The 26,594-nt window shown below is 42.7% G+C and overlaps 1 protein-coding gene across 1 annotated transcript in view; it reads left to right on the top strand.

Annotated features, from left to right (window-relative positions):
- abat (4-aminobutyrate aminotransferase) overlaps window positions 1-25,026 on the top strand; it is an 89,759-nt gene extending 64,733 nt beyond the window's left edge. The window contains exons 12-16 of the mRNA XM_089018902.1: window positions 4,286-4,423; window positions 8,815-8,982; window positions 9,145-9,291; window positions 11,150-11,261; window positions 20,838-25,026. Coding sequence (XP_088875028.1) covers window positions 4,286-4,423; window positions 8,815-8,982; window positions 9,145-9,291; window positions 11,150-11,261; window positions 20,838-20,959 — 687 coding nt within the window. The 3' untranslated portion in view covers window positions 20,960-25,026. The remainder of the gene's footprint in view (window positions 1-4,285; window positions 4,424-8,814; window positions 8,983-9,144; window positions 9,292-11,149; window positions 11,262-20,837) is intronic.
- The last annotated feature ends 1,568 nt before the right edge of the window (window positions 25,027-26,594 follow it).

Genomic DNA, 26,594 nt, shown 5'->3' with positions numbered 1-26,594 from the left:
CGGCTCAAATGACTTCTTCGCCCCCACCTTTTTTTTCTTTGTGAGACAAAGAAACTTTTCTGTATCAATATTCTAGCATAGAACAACCAATTTAAAACATATTAATTTTCAGATAACCCAGTACCAGTAGCAGCTGCTCTTTAAAATAACATATAACGTCCGCATAAGAATTAAAAAACCTTTCGGTTTCCCAATCCAAAAGCGGCCCTCACACAGAACTGAATTCTAGGGAATCACCACCTTGTGAACAATCTTTTCGCTGGAAAACTCCGATTCTAAGTCGGCGTGTGGAAAACGAGACACATATGGCCCATAAAAGCACCAGAATTTGTCGCGTACACAATTCCGTTCCGTGCACAATTCGGTCCGGTTTCTTGGGCTCACCTCAGTCCAAAAAAAAAACGCGTTACACCGGGAGGCACGTGGGTTAACATGTATAAGACACCTCTGGCCAGAAAGGAATCTCACAATACATTCAAACAATGGCTGCTAGCTAGCGTTTCACTCACCTAGTGAACCTTGAACACAAGCCGTGTAATCAATCAGTCAGAACTTCGGGAGCCCCACAGCCACCAGAAAGAAGTGATCTTTCTGTCTCTTGTGCATGAGGAATCACAAGCAGGCTCCAGTGAAGAGAGAAAAAATATTTGTTTTTTTCCGTAGGTTGGCGCCAGCCAAGGAGCAGGTTCACCGCGCGTCCTCACGCGTCTCTCGTTGAATTTTTTAACGAGCAGAACCACCGGGAGCTTTTTTCCGTCTCTTGTTGACTGGGGCACACAGGTGGCACTCTTCAAACGCTCAGGCTGGTTGACTGGCACGGGTTTCAGCACCAATTAATGTTGGTTTCAAATTCTTGTTTCTCTCCTGGTTCAGTGTTCAACGTTCTGTGATCAAAATATCAGTGACGACGATAGATGGTGAACAAAAAACTACTTTATTCTAGTGAGACAGAAAAAGCACTTCTCTCGTCTAGGCAGGAGCGAAGTCAGGAGCACACGAACAAAGATCACAAAGAGAAGTGAAGAGCTCCCGCTCTGACTACTTTTTGAATGTCCACAGCAGCGATCTGTTGTCCAATCAGCTACGGACAACTCAGTGTTGGAAGAACATAGGCTGAAACTTGATACTTGTTACATCCTGCTTTTCACAACGGTTCGACTGATACTTTATTCCATGTAGTCTAAATTGAACATGCAATAACATAATATGTATTAAACTAACATGAAATAACGTAATATGTTTACTAATGTGCATAAGCACTCTATCAGACGCTTGTCTGAACATTTTCCAGTCGGTGTTGGAGAAGCAGACTTTGAGTGCCTCTGATGACCCGTCAGGCCACACCTTTATCTGCTTCTTGACTGGTTTGACACTTTGAAGAGTGGCCTGTATGCGGGCATTAGCATGATAGTGGAGTGGTCCGAAGCTCTGAGGTGGGGGACGGGCTAGGCTTTGTAGGCTCCTTTGTGTGTGGTGAAAACATTGTCTAGAATGTTGTCACCTCTGACCCATGGTCGGGTGTTGAACGGAGAGTCGTATGTAGTCCATTTTATTGTCCAGCGAGCGTACGCATGATTGGATTGGATTGGATTTGCCTTTATTAATCTCGCAGTGGATAAATTTACATTTCACAGCAGCAAATTTATGAAAGGAATGAAAGTAGAAAAACAAAATACAGGAGCGGCTGGAAAGGCAGCCACTCTCGCGGCGCCGTCTTGAAGTCAAAAGAACAAATAACATGACAACACAAAGACCGAGAGTGTCATTCATTCTTAAGCACTTTCTGTACCCTCTTTGTTACACGAAGCAGTTCCAGATTAAAGAGCAGCGGATCAAAGCATCTCTTCACCAGATCAGGGACATCATGGTGGAATGTGCGCGTTGACTACAAGCTAAATGTTGAAAGCAAACACACAGCTGTAGCATCCATTGACGAAAAGAGATTGTCTCACATCTCCTGTCCCACATAAATCCGCTTCAATTCCAAACCGCGACAGTTCCACATACGCATCGGCGCTCTGCGCTGACGCACCTTTCTTCTTATCGCGGGCTCCTCAAGCCATGCATTCATCCAGCCACAGACTGTCCAACAGCACCGACCTTTCCACTGAACAAAGCGGGGCTGTGAAGATGCTGCCCATTACAGGCGCAGAAAAGCACAATGGCCCCTTTGGTGTCCAGCGATGACAGTCGAATGGCACCGACATTCCTCCCATTCAAAAACAGCACTAGCATATTATTACTGCCGAAAAGGTGCAACCGCTCAGCACAGTCTCCTCCTTGATGAATGTTGTGGCCAAAAATGCTGAAAAACAATCTGTATCCGTTCCACACGATGCACAACAACACAAAGTGACAAAATAAAACACAAAAACAAGACTAAACAACAACAAAAAGCAAGGCTCATGGGAGCACTTGCTGACAGCTACCTACTCGGGCGCCATCTTGGACTCCTATGGTATGGTAGGAATGGTCGGCAGGCAGGTGGGGGCTAGCCGCGAGCCTAGTGCGGATACCTCCACGCTTCCCCCTCTTCTGTTTCCTCATACACCGCTTGTGGCGCCTTCATTCTGGGTTGGGTGCAGGAGTGGGGGTCGGTAGAGGAGTGGGAGTCGGTGGTCGAGCCGACTGCCGGAGCAATCCACACTCGCGTAGCACTTCTGCTTCAGCTGGTTTTGGTTTTAAAAAGGAACTGCCGATGTCGAGCAGAACCTCACGGGAGTAGGTCCGCAAGGCAGACGGAGACACACATTTACGCGAATGTGACAAACATAATAAACACGAAAACACCTATTTGCCCGGAGAGAGAAGAGCCGCTGCGTGTTCACGCGCCGCCATCTTGGAAAAAAAAACGCTCGGAAAAAAAAAACGGCTTCATATACTGGACAAACACAGCTTGTGCGCCATCTTGGGCATTTTCTGGGCCCTACATCGGAGTCTGGAATATCGATACAACGAGACTTTACTGTATATCTATATGCGGTGGTGATTTCAAGCGATTTTACAAATTATGGACACAACTTGTCCGGAGGGGTCGGTTGTCCTTTAAAGTGGGTTTTACCATGTGTGGTAATTTCTAGCTTTGAAAAAAAATCCCCTTAACCCTTCATTCATGGATATTTCAAAATATTAAGTAATATAATATGTATAATATGGAACATAGTAATATATTTCATTATTATTATTATTATTATTATTATTATTATTATTATTATTATTATTATTATTATTATTATTATTATTATTATTATTATTATTATTATAGTACTTATTACATCATGGGTGGCCCAGTTGTCCAATGGTTAGGCATTCGGCTTAACGCCGAATGCTTCTGGCCTCCTTGTATGAAATTTGCATCTCCTCCCCTGAGTAGCCTCTTTCCATGTTCTCCAGTTTCCTCCCACATTCCAAGAACACGCATGGCAGGCTGATTGAACACTCCACAATGAACCTCGGCGTGAGTGTAACTGTGAATGATTGTTTGTTTCTGTGTGCCCTGCGATTGGCTTGAAACCGTTTCAGGGTGTCCCCCTCCTACTGCCCGAAGACAGCTGGGATAGACTCCATCACCCCCCTCGACCCTAGTGAGGAATAACCTATTTGGAAGATTATTGAATTAATTAATGAACATCTATCCATTTTCTGAACTGCTGATCCTCACCAGGTTTGCGGGGCATGCTGGAGCCTATCCCAGCTGTCTTCAGGTAGTGGGGGGAACCTTGAACTGGTTGCCAAGGCACACATAGATGAACAACCATCTGCACCCACACCTAGGAGCAGTTTCAAGTACACCATTAACCTGCCATGCAATTTTATGAATTGGGGAAATTGGAGAACCCGAAGAACTTAACACAGGACATTTGGTGCATGTTCTTTGGAGTTTACCCTGAGAGTGTGAAAACCTCCACATCTAGAAGACATTCAAAGGCAGCTTCATGCATGTTTTGTCAAATTCAGCTTTTGAGATAATGTGAGAAGCTCAAGTATCCGGAAAGGGGCCTAAGTGAGCCACTGCTTCTCCATTTTACAAGAGCCTACTGGTTATGCCCCACGGTGCAGGACACACTAGTGACTAGAGGGAGTGTGTCTCTCAGCTGGCCTGGGAAAACCTTGGAGTTAACCCGGAAAAGGTGAATGAAGTGACTTTAGAGAGGGAAGTCTCTTCTACCCTGCTTAAATTGCTGTCCATGTGTCCCAAAACAAGAGGAACAAAATGGAAGGTTGGATGGTTGTTTTTGTGTACATTTGTAAAACTGGCCATCTACCATCTTTACTGTGTCTTCAGGTGGAGGACCTGATTGGAAAGTGGAGGCAGAAAGGTAAACCTGTTGCCGGGATTGTAATCGAACCGATTCAAGCTGAGGGAGGAGATAATCATGCCTCTGCGGATTTCTTCAGGAGCCTCCGCAAAATTACCAGCAAGGTAACAGTAACAAACATTCACAGGAATCGGGTCTTTTAAAAATGCCGGCAACAAGTACGTTCATTCTCCAACTTCTTCATCATCATCTTCTTCTTCTTCTTCTTCTTTTTCTTCTTCTTCTTCTTCTTCTTCTTCTTCTTATTATTATTATTATTATTATTATTATTATTTCCCATTTTGTTCTGCATCATCACCGCTAACAAGCAATCTAACTAAAAGAGATTTGTTTCATTGAATGAATGCAGAAAAAGAAGTAAAGAGGAAATATTATGTGCCGTATATGAAGGAAGATAGAATTCATAAACACTCCATGGTACTATTATGAAATTGAAGAGCCAACCGGTTGAATTTGTTGTTGTCAGTCCATTTATCTGATTTCTCCATCCAGCATGGCTGTGCTTTCCATGTGGATGAGGTCCAAACCGGAGGAGGCTGCACAGGAAAGTTCTGGGCCCACGAGCACTGGGGCATGGACGACCCTGCTGACGTTGTGTCCTTCAGCAAGAAGCTTCTGACCGGTGGCTTCTACTACAAGGATGCATTTCAGGCTGATCAGGTTTCCCATTTTCTAGATGTAGTCAAATAAAGACCATTATCTAATCCTAATACTGTACTGTATATCAAAATTTTATTCTGCAGTTTTTGAGTCCCCCTCTCTGTGATATTTGTCTTACTGTGATAACTGTGTTCTTTTTACGCGTTGTTTGCCTGTTATCAGCCATACCGCATCTTTAACACATGGATGGGAGACCCAACAAAGAATTTGTTGCTCTCTGAGGTCCTCAGCGTGATTCGCAGAGAAAACCTCCTGCTAGAGGTGAACCGTTCAGGAAAAGCCTTGATGAATGGCCTGTATGAGTTACAGGTAATATGTTTGTGTGTTGATTTCTGAGTGTTATTGAACATCTGTCAGGGTTTTTCTGTGAACATAGGTAAATAAATGACTCAACAAACAACAAAGATTGTCTTTTTGTTGAGGGAAGATCTCTGAAGGTAAACAACAGTAGTTGTCCCGAGATCATACTGAGAGTTCCTTTTATTAATTACATACGCAAAATACAAGAAAAACAGCATAACACTCTGCCCGGTCACTCAGTAGTGATCTGATTCCCTTGGTCTAACCTTTGAATCAAAGCTGACACGTTTCAGTCTGGTCTACAACGAATCAGCAATTTACAGACTTTGCAGATGACAAATGTCCGCCGAGGAGTGACACCAATTCCCAAACCGTCTCAAGATGTTCGACAAAACTTTCTTCCCAAATTGTTATTCCCACTTTGCGACAGTGTCAAGCTTTCCTCCATCTGTTCGCCCCCTTTCGATGATGTGATAACTGTGAGCTAAGCCCTTCACCCAAAGGACCAACACATTTGCGTACACACATTTGAGGGCGTGTTAATTCCCACTTTGTGACAGTGTCAAGCTTTCCTCCATCTGTTCGGCCCCTTTCGATGATGTGATAACTGTGAGCTAAGGCCTTCTCCCAAAGGACCAACACATTTGCGTACACACATTTGAGGGCGCTGAATAGGCACCCAAACCCTTATGCCTAAATTAAATTCATCTTAAAACGTGATACAATTCTGCTTGTAGATTTCTCTATCAATGTCAAATGACTTTGTGTCACTTGCTTGAAGTCATGCGCTTGTTTATTTACACAAGTTGTTTATTATTCCAAACATTCACAATCTTATTTTTATTGGCTGCAAAGAGAAAAGGGTTAGTAAAGAATAAGTGGGACACTCAGAGCACGGAGGGAAGTAGACAGGAGTAGAGGGAGATACAGCACACAGTGAAAGTAAAGATGGTGAAGGCCAAACAAGAGGCCTACGATGACTGGAATGGGAGGCTGAACAGCAAGGATGGAGAGATTGATCTTTCCAGATTGGCGAGACAGAGAGACAAAGATTGTAAGCACCTGCAGCAGGTTAAGGTAAGGTATAGATAGCAATGGATTAACAGGTGCCAGTAGTGTGACGGCAAGATAGAAAGAGTACTTTGAAGAATTGATGAATGAGGAAAATGAGAAGGAACAAAGAGAAGATGTGACTGTTCTGGACCAAGACAAAGCAAAGATTAGCAAGGATGAAGTGAGGAGGGTGCTGAAAGGCTGAAGGCTAGAAAGGCACTCGGGCCTGATGGTTTACCAACGGACGTATGGAAATGTCTAGGAGAGGTCGCAGAGGTCGTTTCTGACTGGGATGTTTAACAAGATCTTAGATGGTGAGCAGATGACTGAAGAATGGAGATGAATTGTACTGGTACCCGTTTTTAAGAACAAGGGAGATGTGTAGAGTTGTAGTACAGAGGAATAAAGTTGATGAGCCATACAATGAAACTATGGGAAAGAGTCCTGGAAGCTACACTAAGAGCAGCAGTGAACATTTGTGAGAGCAGCAGTATAGCTTCATGCCAAAAAAAGAGTACGACAGATGCAGTGTTTGCTTTAAGAATGCCGATAGAGAAGTACAGAGACGGTCAGAGAATTGCACTTTGTCTTTGTAGATCTGGAGAAAGCGTATGACAGGGTGCCCAGAGAAGAGCTATAGTAATGCATGAGGAAGTCTGGAGCCAAAGGCCGTCAAAGAAACCAAACAAAGGTGTACAAGAAGGCTGACCAAAACAGCAAAGAAGCAGGAAAAATAAATATCCCGTTTGGAGTAATTCACATTTTAGAACATAAATGATGTGTCTTCACTAACTTTTGCTTGGTGAGAGTATGACCTAGATGTATCTTCTTCTAAGGCTCAATACCCCGGCATCTTGAGTCGCGCTCGAGGGAAAGGAACTTTCTGTGCAATTGATGTCTGTGATGATGCAACACGCAATAACATCATTCAGAAGGCCAGGAACAAAGGTATATAACCTGTAACTTTTCATTTATTTCATGACTCTTGTATTTGCTTCATTTGTGAACATGATGGAAACAAAAGTGCTAATTAAATCAACATTTTCCTTACGTTCTCCCATACAAGACACACACACACACACTTCAAGCCATGCCGCAGACTGTCCAACAGCACGACCTTTCCGCTGAACAAAGCGGGGCTGTAAAGATGCTGTCGATTACAGGCGCCAAAAAGCACCCTGAGCTGTCCAGCGACGACAGTCCAATGGCACAGACATTCCTCCCATTCAAAAACAGTACTGGCATATTTGTGCTGCCGAAAACGTGCAACCGCTCAGCACAGTCTCTCCTCGATGAATGCCGTGGCCAAAAATGCTGAAAAACAATCCGTATCCGTTCCGCACGACATATAAGAACATAAAGTGACAAAAGAAAACACAAAAACAAGAGAAAAACAACAAAAAAGCAAGGCCCATGAGAGCACTTGCTGACGGCTCCCTACTCCTGCGCCATCTTGGACTTCTTGGATGTCTTCGGTAATATACGACGTAAGACGGAACAGCATTATTTTCTCAAGAATCTTGCCAGCAACAGAGAGCAGAGAGATGCCGTGGCTGTTGCCACAGACTGACTTGATCCCGATTCATTTTAGAAATGGTGATGATGTTGCTGTATTTACATTCCTGAGGAAGTGTCCCGTTTTGCCAGATGTTGCAAATGAGGTGGTATGGCTGCCGTGTTAGGAGCTAACCACCGTTCTTGAGAACCTCAGCTGGTAGTCCATCAGGGCCAGGGGTTTTGTTGTTTTTAAGGCTCCGGAGAGGACCTGTGTGAACTGAGGAACTTCATCAAAGGAGAGAACTGATGGAAGCTCTGGGAGGGAGTCAAGGACACATGGGTCTGAAGGGTTTACTTGGTTGAGCAGGGAGACAAAGTGCTCTGCCCGATGCTCAAGTATCTGCCTTTTGTCCTTCAGTAGCACAGAACAGTCTACAGATCTGACTGTGTTGTCTTTGTGGACCATGCAAGGATTTTACAGCATCATTGAAGGTGTGTGTTGTCTGCATGTGTTTGGATTTCTTGCACCTTACTGAGCCACCACTTGTTTTCCATAATTGTCAGCTGTTTTTGTGTTTCACCACGGATGGCCTTGTAGAGAGAGAGGAGAAGTGGAGAGTGAGGGTTGGAGAGAAGTGTGGTATGGCCTTTCCGTCTTCCAGAAGCTCCTGTATGGCAGCCGAGCTGTTATTGATCCAGTCCTGGTGTCGTTCTGAATAAAGCCAATGGTCTTAGAGGCAGTTTGATGAATTGTTATTATTATTATTTCCCATTTTGTTCTGCATCATTACCGCTAACAAGCAATCTAACTAAAAGAGATTTGTTTCATTGAATGAATGCAGAAAAAGAAGTAAAGAGGAAATATTATGTGTCGTATATGAAGGAAGATAGAATTCATAAACACTCCATGGTACTATTATGAAATTGAAGAGCCAACCGGTTGAATTTGTTGTTGTCAGTCCATTTATCTGATTTCTCCATCCAGCATGGCTGTGCTTTCCATGTGGATGAGGTCCAAACCGGAGGAGGCTGCACAGGAAAGTTCTGGGCCCACGAGCACTGGGGCATGGACGACCCTGCTGACATTGTGTCCTTCAGCAAGAAGCTTCTGACCGGTGGCTTCTACTACAAGGATGCATTTCAGGCTGATCAGGTTTCCCATTTTCTAGATGTAGTCAAATAAAGACCATTATCTAATCCTAATACTGTACTGTATATCAAAATTTTATTCTGCAGTTTTTGAGTCCCCCTCTCTGTGATATTTGTCTTACTGTGATAACTGTGTTCTTTTTACGCGTTGTTTGCCTGTTATCAGCCATACCGCATCTTTAACACATGGATGGGAGACCCAACAAAGAATTTGTTGCTCTCTGAGGTCCTCAGCGTGATTCGCAGAGAAAACCTCCTGCTAGAGGTGAACCGTTCAGGAAAAGCCTTGATGAATGGCCTGTATGAGTTACAGGTAATATGTTTGTGTGTTGATTTCTGAGTGTTATTGAACATCTGTCAGGGTTTTTCTGTGAACATAGGTAAATAAATGACTCAACAAACAACAAAGATTGTCTTTTTGTTGAGGGAAGATCTCTGAAGGTAAACAACAGTAGTTGTCCCGAGATCATACTGAGAGTTCCTTTTATTAATTACATACGCAAAATACAAGAAAAACAGCATAACACTCTGCCCGGTCACTCAGTAGTGATCTGATTCCCTTGGTCTAACCAAAGCTGACACGTTTCAGTCTGGTCTACAACGAATCAGCAATTTACAGACTTTGCAGATGACAAATGTCCGCCGAGGAGTGACACCAATTCCCAAACCGTCTCAAGATGTTCGACAAAACTTTCTTCCCAAATTGTTATTCCCACTTTGCGACAGTGTCAAGCTTTCCTCCATCTGTTCGCCCCCTTTCGATGATGTGATAACTGTGAGCTAAGCCCTTCACCCAAAGGACCAACACATTTGAGGGCGTGTTAATTCCCACTTTGTGACAGTGTCAAGCTTTCCTCCATCTGTTCGCCCCCTTTCGATGATGTGATAACTGTGAGCTAAGGCCTTCTCCCAAAGGACCAACACATTTGCGTACACACATTTGAGGGCGCTGAATAGGCACCCAAACCCTTATGCCTAAATTAAATTCATCTTAAAACGTGATACAATTCTGCTTGTAGATTTCTCTATCAATGTCAAATGACTTTGTGTCACTTGCTTGAAGTCATGCGCTTGTTTATTTACACAAGTTGTTTATTATTCCAAACATTCGCAATCTTATTTTTATTGGCTGCAAAGAGAAAAGGGTTAGTAAAGAATAAGTGGGACACTCAGAGCACGGAGGGAAGTAGACAGGAGTAGAGGGAGATACAGCGCACAGTGAAAGTAAAGATGGTGAAGGCCAAACAAGAGGCCTACGATGACTGGAATGGGAGGCTGAACAGCAAGGATGGAGAGATTGATCTTTCCAGATTGGCGAGACAGAGAGACAAAGATTGTAAGCACCTGCAGCAGGTTAAGGTAAGGTATAGATAGCAATGGATTAACAGGTGCCAGTAGTGTGACGGCAAGATAGAAAGAGTACTTTGAAGAATTGATGAATGAGGAAAATGAGAAGGAACAAAGAGAAGATGTGACTGTTCTGGACCAAGACAAAGCAAAGATTAGCAAGGATGAAGTGAGGAGGGTGCTGAAAGGCTGAAGGCTGGAAAGGCACTCGGGCCTGATGGTTTACCAATGGACGTATGGAAATGTCTAGGAGAGGTCGCAGAGGTCGTTTCTGACTGGGATGTTTAACAAGATCTTAGATGGTGAGCAGATGACTGAAGAATGGAGATGAATTGTACTGGTACCCGTTTTTAAGAACAAGGGAGATGTGTAGAGTTGTAGTACAGAGGAATAAAGTTGATGAGCCATACAATGAAACTATGGGAAAGAGTCCTGGAAGCTACACTAAGAGCAGCAGTGAACATTTGTGAGAGCAGCAGTATAGCTTCATGCCAAAAAAAGAGTACGACAGATGCAGTGTTTGCTTTAAGAATGCCGATAGAGAAGTACAGAGACGGTCAGAGAATTGCACTTTGTCTTTGTAGATCTGGAGAAAGCGTATGACAGGGTGCCCAGAGAAGAGCTATAGTAATGCATGAGGAAGTCTGGAGCCAAAGGCCGTCAAAGAAACCAAACAAAGGTGTACAAGAAGGCTGACCAAAACAGCAAAGAAGCAGGAAAAATAAATATCCCGTTTGGAGTAATTCACATTTTAGAACATAAATGATGTGTCTTCACTAACTTTTGCTTGGTGAGAGTATGACCTAGATGTATCTTCTTCTAAGGCTCAATACCCCGGCATCTTGAGTCGCGCTCGAGGGAAAGGAACTTTCTGTGCAATTGATGTCTGTGATGATGCAACACGCAATAACATCATTCAGAAGGCCAGGAACAAAGGTATATAACCTGTAACTTTTCATTTATTTCATGACTCTTGTATTTGCTTCATTTGTGAACATGATGGAAACAAAAGTGCTAATTAAATCAACATTTTCCTTACGTTCTCCCATACAAGACACACACACACACACACACTTCAAGCCATGCCGCAGACTGTCCAACAGCACGACCTTTCCGCTGAACAAAGCGGGGCTGTAAAGATGCTGTCGATTACAGGCGCCAAAAAGCACCCTGAGCTGTCCAGCGATGACAGTCCAATGGCACAGACATTCCTCCCTTTCAAAAACAGTACTGGCATATTTGTGCTGCCGAAAACGTGCAACCGCTCAGCACAGTCTCTCCTCGATGAATGCCGTGGCCAAAAATGCTGAAAAACAATCCGTATCCGTTCCGCACGACATATAAGAACATAAAGTGACAAAAGAAAACACAAAAACAAGAGAAAAACAACAAAAAAGCAAGGCCCATGAGAGCACTTGCTGACGGCTCCCTACTCCTGCGCCATCTTGGACTTCTTGGATGTCTTCGGTAATATACGACGTAAGACGGAACAGCATTATTTTCTCAAGAATCTTTCCAGCAACAGAGAGCAGAGAGATGCCGTGGCTGTTGCCACAGACTGACTTGATCCCGATTCATTTTAGAAATGGTGATGATGTTGCTGTATTTACATTCCTGAGGAAGTGTCCCGTTTTGCCAGATGTTGCAAATGAGGTGGTATGGCTGCCGTGTTAGGAACTAACCACCGTTCTTGAGAACCTCAGCTGGTAGTCCATCAGGGCCAGGGCTTTTGTTGTTTTTAAGGCTCCGGAGAGGACCTGTGTGAACTGAGGAACTTCATCAAAGGAGAGAACTGATGGAAGCTCTGGGAGGGAGTCAAGGACACATGGGTCTGAAGGGTTTACTTGGTTGAGCAGGGAGACAAAGTGCTCTGCCCGATGCTCAAGTATCTGCCTTTTGTCCTTCAGTAGCACAGAACAGTCTACAGATCTGACTGTGTTGTCTTTGTGGACCATGCAAGGATTTTACAGCATCATTGAAGGTGTGTGTTGTCTGCATGTGTTTGGATTTCTTGCACCTTACTGAGCCACCACTTGTTTTCCATAATTGTCAGCTGTTTTTGTGTTTCACCACGGATGGCCTTGTAGAGAGAGAGGAGAAGTGGAGAGTGAGGGTTGGAGAGAAGTGTGGTATGGGCTTTCCGTCTTCCAGAAGCTCCTGTATGGCAGCCGAGCTGTTATTGATCCAGTCCTGGTGTCGTTTCTGAATAAAGCCAATGGTCTAAGAGGCAGTTTGATGAATTGTTGTCCTCAAATTGTCCCACCTGCTCTCCACATCAAGGTCCCCGTTACTGGTGTCCAGGCTGGCAAGTCCCTCTGCCAGCTGGCTGCAGTAGCTGGCTACACATTCTGGGGAATCCAGGGCCCTGGAGTTGAGCTACTTTCGGGGTTGCTGTTTCTTATGAGGAGGTCAAATTCTCAGTTCGCGCCTGGACTTTATCAATCGATGATCAGTCCAGCATTCAGCCCCACGCATCGCACACGTAATGCAGACGTCATTTTGTTCTTGTTGACTTGTGACGATGGAGCCCAGTAAGTTCCAGTGTTTGGACCTGGGGTGCATCCGTGATGTGATGTGCTTCTTTCTTCATCTGAAGGATGGTGTTGGTTACAATCAGCTGATGCTCAGAGCACAGAGTGAGGAGTCGTAGGCAATTGCTGTTCATTTTCCCCGTCCCGTGCTTTCCGATTACTTGTTTCCAGAGCCTGGCATTCATACCTACTCGGGCATTGAAGTCACCCATCAGAACACGTTTATCAGAGGTAGGGATTTTATATACAGTTGCATCCAGGGACTTGTAGAAGGTATCTTTGATGTTGTCGTCAGCATCTAAGGTGGGAGTCACGAAGCGACCTTTGACCAGGGGAATATGCCAGGTCACAAGCTTTTCACTGATGCCTTGCGGGGACTCAGGGATGTTACTGAGTAAGCTGCTTTTCACAGAAAAGCCAAGTACACAGAGTCTTTGCTTATTCTCTGGGACACCCTTCCAGAAGAAGGTGTAGCCCTCACCAACTTCTATGAGTGAGACCTCATCTGAGAACCGAGTCTCACTGAGTTCCCCAATATCAATGTTGTACCTCCTGAACTCATGTGCACTGAGGGCGGTTCGTCTACGACACAGGTGTCAAAGTCAAGGCCCGCGGGCCCAATCCGGCCCGCCACATCATTTTTTCGGCCCGTGAAAGCAAATCAAACTTGTTAAATTCCATGATAATTGCTAAAATCTGAGCCAAAATTTCACATTTTTCGATGTCAACCACAATAAAAGTCATTCTTGACTTCAGATTTGAAAACGAGTTATTCATTAATTTGCTGTGTGCTCTATATGTAATATTTGAAGGGATTTAAACATTCTAATGGGTTCCGCAAATTCATAACGGCCCTCGAGAGGAAACCATAACTACAATGTGGCCCGCGGCAAAAAATGACTTTGACACCCCTGGTCTACGAGGTCTCTCCATCCTGTCTCGAGCAGAGAGTAGGGTGCGAACTTCCAGGAAGCCAGCTTCAGTCATGGGTTTAATTATATTTCGTTTTCGACCGCAGGGGTGAGATACCTTGGTGGCTGCAGTGGGCCACTCAAGTGTGGGGGAGCAAGCAATGTTTAGGTCACCTTTTCTGTAAGGGGTGAGCAGTGCAGACCCTAAATAGGGCTGCTCAGACGCACAGGATGCTGCCGAAGGACAATGTTGCTCCATCCCATCTTAGCAATGACCATCAATCCTATACCACGACCTGTGAAGGAATATAGCCCGAAGCTCCCAGTCACATTCCAGTGCCCCCGTCACTTTATCCTATCTCAGAATCAGAATCAGAATCATCTATATTGCCAAGTATGTAGAACACACAAGGAATTTGTTTCCGGTCGAACACGCTGCACTAGTATCATCAGCAAAAAAATTGCAAAGAGGTAATATACAATTCCATTTGGGCTACTGTTCAAAGAGTTAATGGCTTGGGGGAAGAAGCTGTTTAAATGTCTGCTGGATTTGGTGCACATGGATCGGTAGCGCCTGCCTGAGGGGAGTAGCTGGAAAAGGTGGTGGGCAGGGTGCGGAGGGTCCAGTATGATTTTCCGCACCCTAGTTTGGAGTCTTGCAGTGTGCAAGTCCTCGAGAGTAGGGCGGTGCCAATAATTTTTTCCGCCGTCCTAACTGTCCGTTGAAGTCATTTTTGTGGCGGCCCCGAACCAAACAGTGATGGAAGAACACAGGATGGATTCGATGACAGCCGTGTAGAAATGTTGCAGCACCTCGTGTGGCAGGGCATGCTTCTTTAGCAGCCCCAGGAAGTACATTCTCTGTTGGGCCTTTTGTAGTATCCTAAAAAAGAGTTGGTGTTTATCTCCCACTTCATGTCCTGGGAGACTGTGATTCCCAGGAACTTGAAGGTCTTAATGACACCAGGCAGTTGGATAGTGCGAGGGGTAGCTGTGGTGATGGATCTCCAGTGGACATATATGGTGGAAGCTCAAGCCTGCGCTACTCGTGGATTTAGTGTGCGCGATTCCTTCCTCCACGAACTTAGCCACACCGACTGTATTCCAGTGGCATGAGTGAAGACTCAGGACAATCTTCTGGTGAATGCGGTTGCAGGGGGCTGCCGGTGCTCCGATCTATTGCACTCTGCCTATGCTTACCCCGAGTCCGGGTTTGGGATCACTCTTTGTCTGGCCTCTACCCACACACACACACACACACACACACACACACACACACACACACACACACACACACACACACACACACACACACACACACACACACACACACGTTCTATTCTATTCCATAATGTTTGTTTTCATTATAGTATGCAGAAGGGTCTGATACACATCTGACTCAGGATCGGGCTTGTTTGCTTTGTAAATCATTTAAAAGAGATGTGTCCAATGTGTCCAACTACGGTGGTCAATTTTTATCTGACCCATACCCTCCGTCTTAAAATCAATAACTATCATTATCTGGTTGGCGACCAACGGGTAGCGCTGTCAGCCCTGTCTGCTGCCTCGCAGGTGCTCGTCGTTACAATCAGTGACACTTAAAAGGACACGACCATTCGTGGTCGGGTCATTGTTTGTTGCATGCTTTGTCTGCAATTGCATGCATTATATGCTGTGCGTGTGTTTGTTTAACCTTGGCGGACTTTTACACTTGGTTTTCTTTTGATACTTTTTTCTGTTCAGATCATTTTGATGTTTTAGATTTTGTTCCTGCTGACTTTATTTTAATACAATTTACTTTATTCAAACACAACCTCGTGCTATCTCCTGCCTGCTTTTTGGGATCCGCACCCGCAATCACCACCTTGCAAACCGTGACAATAACGGATGACCCTCATGTAGAATTCAGACATTGAATTCAACACTTGCACTGGTACCTGCATGTGGGAAGTACTGCTATTTAGAGGCTCAATTGGCACCAAGAGGCACCAATTTTCAAAAATGGTGAATAAAAAAAAGAATTCTAAAATGTTGACAATCAACACAAGAATAATTACTCCCGTTCAATTGTTACAAAAGTGGTCATTAAAAAGTGAAGTTAATGTGTTCAATTTCAATTTTCAATATCAATTCAATTTTGATACGCATGTTTCAAATTAACACATGCTTAAAATAGCTGAAAATAAAATACAAAAAAGCAAATGTGAAACACAGAATGGCTCGTTGAAATGTATTTAAAAAATTTGCTGTTAGATGTAAAGAACATCCGCCAAGGTTTTTTAGCACACCAAATCTGGTGTGATATATATATATATATATATAGAAAGCAGGTGTCGCGACAAAGTTCAAAGACAAAGTATAAGCCCTTAATGGAGGAGATTGTTTCTGGACATTTCACTGTATTTTGCACCAGGAGGCATTGTGTTGCAAGTCGCTGAAAATGGACCACGTAGGTAAAAGCCTACTTCGAAGACCTGCAACTGTGCTTCACAACACCTGACTTCATAACATCATGGCAGTGTGTAGAAGTCGGCATCGTGGCAGGTTGTACGATTTCACCCCTGGCCTTCACAATGGCCATGGAGGTCATCATCAGGACCTCAAGGTGGGTGGTGTGGGTGAGCGAACCAGGAATGGGATCCACTTCCCACCTATCTGGGTATACATGGATGACATGACCACCTTGACCACTACTGCAGCTTGCACCAGGCGGCTACTTGGAAAACTGCAGGAAATGGGACCGGATGAAAATCAAGCCGAACAAGTCACACAGTATCTCAATCGTCAATAGTCTGCATTGGTGATGGCCCAATACCAACGGTGTCTGAGGAACCGGTTAAAATCCTGAGCAGGTGGTACAATGCAAGCCTAAGAGACAAATATCAAGTGCAGCAACTAAAGCAGGATGCCACCAATAGTCTGGAAAACATCAACAAGTCTCCACTGCCAGGGAAGCTCAAGCTCCGGTGTCTGCAGTTTGGACTTCTCTCTCGGGTAATGTGGCCACTTACAGTCTATGAGGTCCCACTCTCAACTGTGGAGAAGATGGAGCGAGCCATCACTAGATATGTGAATTACAATAATCGAGCCAAAATGAGACAAAGGCATGAATTACTGCTTCAATGTGCTCATGAGAAAGTATAGGTTTGATTTGAGCCAGTTACCGAAGATGAAAGAAGCTGGATTTAACAACAGCACCAATTTGGCCGTCAAGTTTAAAGTCACTGTCCAGTTTAAGACCCTAGTTTGAGACTGTTGACTTCAGATAAGGAGCCAATCATAGTTTGCAAAAACTCTGACGTTTCCAACGCCTGCAAGCAGACTTAGGGTTGCCAATTCGAAATCTGTGAGAATCATGAAACACTGGACGTGATGTTATTCTGTCCATTTGTGCCAAAGGATGGTCCTGTGATTTTTATGCGACAGAGCTCTCAGAACTGATTGTGAAGGCGTAGATATCTGACCTGGCAAAAAATGATGGCAGAAATGAGATCGGTTAAATGCTTACCGTAATTTCCGGACTGCAAGCCGTGACTTTTGTCAAAAGCTTTCAATCCTGAGGTTTATGCCATGATGTGGCCAATATATACATTTCTTTTCCTAATGGCCACCATGGGGCGCTCAAGCACTAAAAGGTAAGCGTGAGACACGGCGAATATATGTGCCGAGAAAGACGCAAGTTTAATGTAAATTCTCGTGTCAATCGTGGCTCTCCGAGTTTAATGGGAGGCTTGGATAAGAAATCGGTTACCTAAACGGTCGCATGCGAAAAGCAACTTTTGCACATGTATGCCAGTGCATCCGGATAGCGTGGAGCAGTGTGGAAAAAAATCAACCATCACCAACGGGTTTTGAAAAGCCGGGCGGCTACGTGACAGAGAGGACACCACAAGCTCAGGAGTGACTTTACCTCAGCATGAAAGTCACAACGAAAGAGAGAATAAAAGCGTGTGGGGCGAGGAATTTTTGACGCTATTCCAATCCGACACACAGGAGGAAGACTTCCATGGTTTCAGTTTACAGAGGAAGATTAGGATGGCTCTCATTGACTTGCTATGTTTTGTAACCAGCCTTGTTAGTGAGTGCGAACGTATTTCTTCCGTAACTCAATGACATGGTATGGTTTTGTGCCCAGACCTGTTAGCGAGCGCTAACGTGTTACTGCCGTGTCTCACTTTTCCAGACATGGTTTTTAACCAGCCCTGTTCGGGCTGTGTTGCTACCGTAATGCTTGTTGTGTTGCTCTTGCGTAACAGGTACTAATTTGAAACAAATGTTAAGGTATATTATTCACATTTTTTCTCATGTTTCAATTTGGCCACAGGCGGTTTATAACAAACGTGGTTTTTGTATGTAAAAACTGTTTTTTCCTTTAAAAATTTACTGGGTGAGTCTAATAATCAGGTGCACTCTGTAGTCCGAAAATTATGGTAAATACCAGAATCAGAATCATCTTTATTGCCTAGTATGTAAAACACACAAGGAATTTCTCTCCGGTCGAACACGCTGCACTAGTATCAGTGTCTGAAACTCATGACAAAAAGTTAGCAGACACCCGGCCAGACAACTCTGAAAGGTTGCCTGCCCGGCCATAAAGTTGCCTGCGCCATTTTTCACAACTTGAAACACAATAAGATGACTAACCGCAAAAAAAACATTGTTGCAAAGTATAAATGATTTTTTTTTTAATTTAGGAAGTACCTACCACAAATGCTCCCTTGCTTAATTTATGATAAATATCCCTTGCTGAAGATTTTGCTCCAGTTATCATCATGGCGCACAATGCAATGTTTGCGTTACGCTGTCTGGCAAACGAACGTTCGTTTGGCAGTTGCATACTCGGCACGGCCGCGAATCAAAGCCTGTTTCGTGCTTCGGACTATATCGTAACTGTAAAGTGTACTTGAGTTTTGAAAGGTGCTGAGAAAGAGGAGTCCATGTGGCTTGTAGCGGTTTGCTTGTCGCTTTTGCTTTATTGAATAAAACAAACGTTTGATTTGAAAAAAAAAAAAAAAACCTTTTTTTTTTCTTGAAGAAGTGTCGGCCTACCGGGCCGAGACGTTTTGAAAGTTGTATGCCCGACGTAAAAGTTGTATGCCCCGGGCCTTCGGGCAAACGTTATTTCAAACACTGCTCCTAGCATCATCATAGTAAAAATAGAGTCACTATGCAGTTCTATTTGGGTTACGGTTGAGAGAGTTGATGGCTTGGGGAAAGAAGCTGTTTAAATCTTTGCTGGATTTGGTGTGCATGGATCGGTAGCGCCTGCCTGAGCATTGTAGATGGAAAAGCTGGTGGGCAGGTTGCGGAGGGTCCAGTAGGATTTTGCGCGCCCTTGTTTGGATTCTTACAGTGTGCGAGTCCTCGAGAGTGGGTAGGGCGGTTCCAATGATTTTTTCCGCCGTCCTAACTGTCGGTTGAAGTTGGATGAGTTTGTCCATTTTTGTGACGGCCCTGAACCAAACGGGGACGGAAGAACGCAGGATGTATTCGATGACAGCCGTGTAATGTGGCAGGCCAAGTTTGTTTCGCAGCCTCGGGAGGTGCATTCTCTGTTGGGCCTTTCTCAGGATGGAATTGGTGTTAACCTCCCATGTCATCTTCTGAGAGACTGATTGCCAGGAACTTGAAGGTCTCGACGGTTGACACGAGGCAGTTGGATAGTGTGAAGGGGCATCTTTGGTGATGGATGTTTTCTGAAGTCCACAATCATCTTGACTGTCTTGAGCGTGTTCAGCTCTAGGTTGTGACGGCAACATCAGAGCTCCAGCTTCTCCACTTGTTATCGGTTCGCAGACTCGTCTCCGTCTTTGATGATACCAATGACCGTGGTGTCGTTTGTGAACTTTATGAATTTGACAGCTGGGTGTGTTGAGGTGCAGTTGTTTGTGTAGAGAGAGAAAAGCAATGGAGAGAGGACGCATCCCTGTGGGGCTCCAGTGCTCGTGGTGTGTGTTGAGGATTAAAAACTAAGCACATCTGGAAGCAGCACAATAGGGGAAAGGCAATGAAAGGGAGCTCAAAGACAATATTTAATAAGAATTCATGGACAAAATATAATTAACATTGGTCTGTGATTCAGTGTTGCAGAGAAGGACTTACAGGCCTTGACAGCCCACCACTGCTCAAAATGCATGCTTATACTGTCCAAAAAGGTCTTTTTATTCATTTTTACCTTTCAGAAACTGGAAGTCCGATTTAATTTATCAATATAGTAATGATAATTGGTAAATAATGGAAAATAGAACATTTTGTTTTTGCTAAGAGATAGTCTCATCTTTCTTTTTGTCGGCTGCATGTTTACCTCGTAATCGAACACAATCTGTGCACTTTGCAAGGGCAGTCAAAATCCATCTGAATGGCTGATATTGAGGGCTTTGTGCCAGTCCAAATGGCTGAGATTCAGTGTGGCCTTTCCATCACTTTTGCAGAGGTTAATCTTGGTCTCATTAGTCCACAAAACATTATTCATGACTTTTGTGGTTTATGGCTGTACTCCTTTCAAATTCTAATCCAACATTCCGATTCTTTGCCGATGAGTTGTCAGAACATTCCAAATTTTTGTATTGCCGATGCCCAATGTTTCTGAAAAAAATCTCATTGCTTTTTTCTGGTGTTCATATTTGCTTAAGAACCAACACAATTTTCACAAGGCAACTCAAATACCAAATTAAATTTGATTGAATGTTTAAGCAAACTAAAAAGTAAGACGTGAGTAACAGGTACCCATCAGTCACTTGGTCCAAGACTTTTACTCACTAGAAAGGTGGATGGGTCTAAGTCAAAGATTGTCTGTCCTGAATTATTGAACACATGTGTATGCCAATATGATTTAAAATATAGATGGACTACTCAATGTAGTCTTATTTATGTTATTACCAAACATTCCTTCGGTTATACAACAAAATCAAATGAATTGACCTGCCATCCCAAAGCTTTTGGAGGGGATTGGACATATTTTTGTTTTTTTCGTTGATACGTGAGTTTTATCTAAAAAAAATGTGATCCACATTTCAACACATGACAGTAACCCTCTGGACATGGACGTTGTCATTGTATTTTGTCAATAGGTATCCTCTTGGGTGGGTGCGGAGACCGGTCAATCCGTTTCCGTCCAGCGCTGGTCTTCAAGGAGTACCATGTGCAGATCTTCCTCAATCTCTTCAATGACGTATTAGCACAGATCAAATGAACAAATGACAGGCTAAACAACAACATGCCGAGACAGAATTCATAATAGAGTAAAGGAAAATTCCTTACCGCCCATGGCAAGAAATTCACAAACTACATAACTGAAAAAGAGCCAAGGTTAATTGAGTTTACCCAAGTCACAACAATGATAACAGTAATAACGTGATTTCAAGTGCGATATTTTTTTTCAAATCATTGTCATAATTCAATAAATGTGTGGGAATGCACCGATGTCAAGTAGAGTAAAATCTATCACATTTGTGTAGATGCTTGTGGGTACGAAATAAGAATGCAAAATCCATCATCATATTCTTCACCAGCATCACTACTCTTGAAACAACTGTTTCTCCAAGTATACTTTGTTTTAGATATCATACAATGACTTTTACAAATAATTTGATGCGTCCTCTGTCTTATGTGCACAGTATTATACACTAAAACTCCAATGAATTTGGTGAATTCTGATGAAAAGGTAGTCAAACATTTTATTTTGAGATAAAAGTTAGTCCTGGCTCATCCCTCCATCATGTAAGGCTTTTTCTCACTGTGCTTAGGGCAGCAAGAGGATGGTAAAACATGTCAGTGTTTGGAAGCGCTTGTGCAGGTAAAGTAACAGGGAGGTTTATTCTATTCTCACTCAAAAATTGCTCTACCACCCAGTCTACTAATTAGATCTTACCACAGCATCACGTTTGAATTGAATATTTTTCATGCAAAATTCATGGGTTTTTCAACAGCACCTTACTTAGTGCAGTTTGAAAATATCTTTACTTGTCACAACCTTTACAAGAAGAGTTCTTATGACAACCATATTCTTAACTTCTTATGACAACCAGTGCAATCAATTTTGTCCACAATTTGTGGAGTTGTTTTTTTCCCCATTCTTTATCAGACTGAATGACTTGTGAAACAGGCAGAATAGTGCAACACTATCCATTTTAAGACTAGACATTTCAAAAGTACCGACTGTTACTTTGGGCAGCATGAACAACATGGAAATTAGGCCAATCAATACACTGACCTCCAAATGACTGGTCAGAGCAACATACAGTTCCTTTTAACACTCATATACTGATTATCAGTTGTATCATCACCTCAGATCACAAACATTAACACAAATGTTTGTTTGAAATGACAGTCATTTATGACACATGATTTTAGTGTTAGTGGTGAGTACAACGCCAGCTGACATGTCAGTGTCCCACTTAAAATGTCCTTGTCATGAATGACTCCGCTTGAAATGTTGCAGCCCAGATAAATGCCAACCTTAAATAGACCAGGAAAATGTCTCAAAATGTACCTGGATGATTTTTGGTCTGTGTGGGTTTGCGTGTGCGTGCGTGCGTGTGTGTGTGTGTGTGTGTGTGTGTGTGTGTGCGTGTGTGTGTGTGTGCGTGTGTGTGTGTGTGTGTGTGCGTGTGTGTGTGTGTGCATAATATGGAGTTGCTCGGGCACAGGTTTCAAAGTCAAGGCCCAAATCTGACCTGCCATATAATTTTACCCGGGCCCTGAGAGCAAATCAAACTTTCGATGCCTGCTAAAGTCCGAGCCAAAATTTCAAATTGTTCCATGTAAATCACAATAACATTCATTATTTTTTACTTCAAATTTGAAAACTAGTCATTCATTCATTTGTTGTGCGCTCTAGATGTATATGTGGCACTAAACATTCTAATGGCTTCCCCAAATTCATCATGGCCCCCGTAAGGAAACCGGGACTATTATGTGGCATGCGGCAAAAATTGTGTTTGACACCCTTGCCCTAAGGAGGAGGGAAAGAAGGAAAAAAAACATACTTTGCGTTCCATCGCAAAGTTTTGCATTGCAAAAGCCAATGAAAGGCAGCTGAAAGACAATTTGGAATTATTTAATAAGAATTCATGGACAAAATATAAGCCTACACGCCCGTGTGTCTTATATTTGGAAAAAGTTCGAAAATACACCATTCTTTGGGGTGCGCCTAATACTCCAGTAGTTATGATTTGTGGTCTTTATGTCATTCACTGCCAGACGTGTCAAAATTTGCCCACACCAGTGCCAGGGTTTTTGTAATTGTCGCTCAAATTTCAGGACCCACAGAATATTGAGTTGTAGGACTACATGAACATTCACTATAGCTTAAGAAACCTTAGACTCTCTCCTTTCATCAGAAAAAAAAGAGTACAATCCTAAATTATATGGGTCTGAAGTTATCTGAGCTTGAAATGAGGGTGGATGTCCAAAATACAATGCGATAAACACTGTACATATTGGTTTAGATAGCAGTTTAACAAGCTGAAGCTGGAACAAAGTGCATGGAAAGGGAGAAATGATGCCCCCTTGTGGAAGGGAAAAAGCCAGACTTCTGGCCAGCGCTTTATCCGCACACCAGCAAGAAAAAACAAAACCTGAAAAAAAATCAGGAATGGTGCTCGGTCATATTTTCAATTCCCTAATAAATGGCAGGGAATTTATAAGAATTCATGGACAAAATATAATTAACACCAATCTGTGATTCAGATATTTTTACACGAGCACAGAAGGCTTTGCAGGCCTTGACAGTCCGCCACTGGTAACATCTACTTCCTGGCCAGCTTGGCTAATGAATTAGTCTTCTGTTCACCACTCGCTTCAAATGTTTTTCGCTTATTTGTCTTGTCTTTCATTTTTAGCTCAAGCTCATTTGTTTTTCAAGCCAATTTTCAAGTAAAATTATATGAAACCTACCAACGGGTGAAGATGCTTCATGTTTGTTGTTTTCGGTTAGCGGAACAATGACATGTTTTTAGAAAAAAAAGATTTTGAGATCTCAAAGTCTTTACCGGGGAATGCAAATCTTTGCGAGTAAATGCAAAACTTTGCAGGGAACGCAACGTTTTATTTTTTTCTTCTTCCATTTCCCAAGAGGCTGAGGCTCCATAGCATCACTTTGATCACTTTGATCACGTTGTCTTTTGCTGACACACACACACACACACACACACACACACACACACACACACACACACACACACACACACACACACACACACACACACACACACACACACACACACACACAGATTGAGAGAGAGAGAGAGAGAGAGAGAGAGAGAGAGAGAGAGAGAGAGAGAGAGAGAGAGAGAGAGAGAAATAGTTTCTCTGAATGGAACAGACTGCATTTCAGAGTCAGCAGTTTGTTATGCTGAGTTCAGAAATAGCATGTTTAACAAGTAAAGAAAATAAAGACAAAGCCACATGTAGTTCACTAGCTACAGCAAAACTAGTAAATGATATGGACTCCAATTTAATAATTGTTTTTTTTTCTCGTTTTTTAAGATCAACCTTGAAGGGATAGTGATGCTCTATTGTAATCATGGGCTTTTTCGGTGCTCAAATATTCTGGTACAAATTTAAAGCAAGTGAAATAGTTTTTGAACTGAAGAACGTTTTTCAAGGTTATGTATGAACATTTGATGTTGACAAATATGTAACATATATTGTAACAGCTAAATTGCACAGGTATACAAAAATGTTGGTATAATGTCAAACGATAGAGGAAATGTGACTGCTACAACATGTCAGATCATCTTTGTGAATGTTTCATGCAATCTGTTGAGCAAATGTCAGAAATGTGTATCCAGACAGATACATTTGATTTTATCTATCCTGTATGAATTATCTTAACTTTGTGTATGTTGAAATTTCTGGAGATGCCGTTTGGTTGGTTAACTCAAAGAAATAGTATGGTAAAAATACTGCTCCACTCAGCAGTGAGGATTTTACTGGAAAGTAAAATCCAGAAAAAGCTTCTTTAAGCATTTTGTAATCTGACGTACAGTAAAGTCTCGTTATATCGATATCGGATATATCGATAGTCCCGGTTATATCGATACTATTTCTATGCACGCACGGAGAAAATTACATGCAAACAGGGTCGGATATATCGATAGTCCCGGTTATATCGATATTTTTTCGGACTCCCTTGAATATCGATATAACGAGACTTTACTGTATATGATTATTGATGGAATTATTTGAGATGACTGTTGTCTGTAATCTATACACTGATAATGTACTGTGACAAATAAATTTCATTTTGGCCTCCTTGTCTCTTGTTTTTTTATGTTTTAGAAAACAGTATTATTCCATTTGCTGGATTTGAATGAGTACTCCCATTCAGTAGATCATGTCTGTATTTTTAACAGTTAAAAGACTCCTCATTTGTTTTGCATAGCTCATAGGCACGTGGTCAGATATTTCAAGTAGTTTTACAGTGTACGTCACTATTCTAGCATGATGCCACCAGGCTCTGAGTGAATTGCCGTTCGCTAAGTGATGAACCGGCTCTTTGAAGTGAAGAACTGGCGGCGGCTCCGAATAGGGAGCCGTTCATAGGAGGTTTTAAGCTCGATTTAAGCGGCACGTTATTGGCCAAAATTCATGGCAGAAGACAGAGGGGTTGATTAACACAGTCCCCAACCTTTTTTTCGCCACGGACCGGTTTACTGTCAGCAGTGACGTGCAGTCAGGGGAGGCAGGTGAGGCCGTGCCTCACCTGTCATCATGGAAATATCAATGAAGACTAAATTAAACAGTTATATTTATTGAGTGGTTTGTACTTTAAAGTTCTTTTCCATTTAACTTCACCATGTTTGGATTTTTGTTTCAAAATCGCTGGATTTTCACATTTACCATTGAAATCCTAAGTGGAGACGAGCGGTGAGGCAGCAGCCGGCTGAGCCTCACCATGGATTGCACAATGACTATGCGAGCTGTGTTGGCTTTCTCTGCAGTGAGACCGCATTGCTGTCCCTCCGCATATCGCTATTCAAGTGTTCAAACACTTTTAGTATATGAACTAAATTTCTACAGTTTATCTGGTGTATATAATGTAGAGTTTTTTTACATTATAAACACTGTACATACTACAGTTTTTATTTTAGTTTATTTTTATCCAAATTGTGCATAGGTGAGCCACACAGTTCTCCTGCCTCCTGCCTCATGAAAGCAAGTTAAGTGCAACCATCCAGACATTTTTTCGTGTTGCTTGGCCTTATTTTCAGAATGGAGGATTACATATCTAAATTGAAAGAAATACAGAGACTTTTAAAACTGGGGAAAGATAAGGAAGGCTTCTACAAAGAAGGTAAAGAGGCCTTTCTTCAGAAGAAGCAGCGCATGACTTCATTTATAGGTAAAGGTTACACGATAATAACATTCTTTTAATTCTTTTTTTCTATGCTACAGTTTATATTTAGAATGCTAACATGACATTTTAAACAAAACATGCTAACTGTTGCCAATCAAATGGTGAATAAGCTACTCTGTAGAGTTCATATGTTTGTAAATCTGACTGTGATGACATCAGTGTCTCACCAGCCATGAACCTCACCGCACGTCACTGACTGTCAGACAATATTTTCACGGACCGGCAGATAAATACAACAAATAAAATGATATGACAGGCACGGAGACAGTTTTTTTTTCCTTTCTTTTAAATATAATAATAAACGTGAATCCATTGTGTATTTTTACAACTTTATTAGCAGAGTCCTGTTAACATCGCACCAACAACAACATATGTAACATCGTCTCTGCCCCTTAAAGGACAACCGACGTCTCCGGACAAGTTGTGTCCATAATTTGTAAAATGGCTTCAAATGACTTCTTTTGGA

This window comes from Hippocampus bargibanti, linkage group LG17 (genome assembly GCF_051943395.1).
Source record: "Hippocampus bargibanti isolate YZ-2025 linkage group LG17, ASM5194339v1, whole genome shotgun sequence".
Lineage (NCBI taxonomy): Eukaryota > Metazoa > Chordata > Actinopteri > Syngnathiformes > Syngnathidae > Hippocampus > Hippocampus bargibanti.
This window is presented reverse-complemented; position numbering and strand designations above follow the sequence as displayed.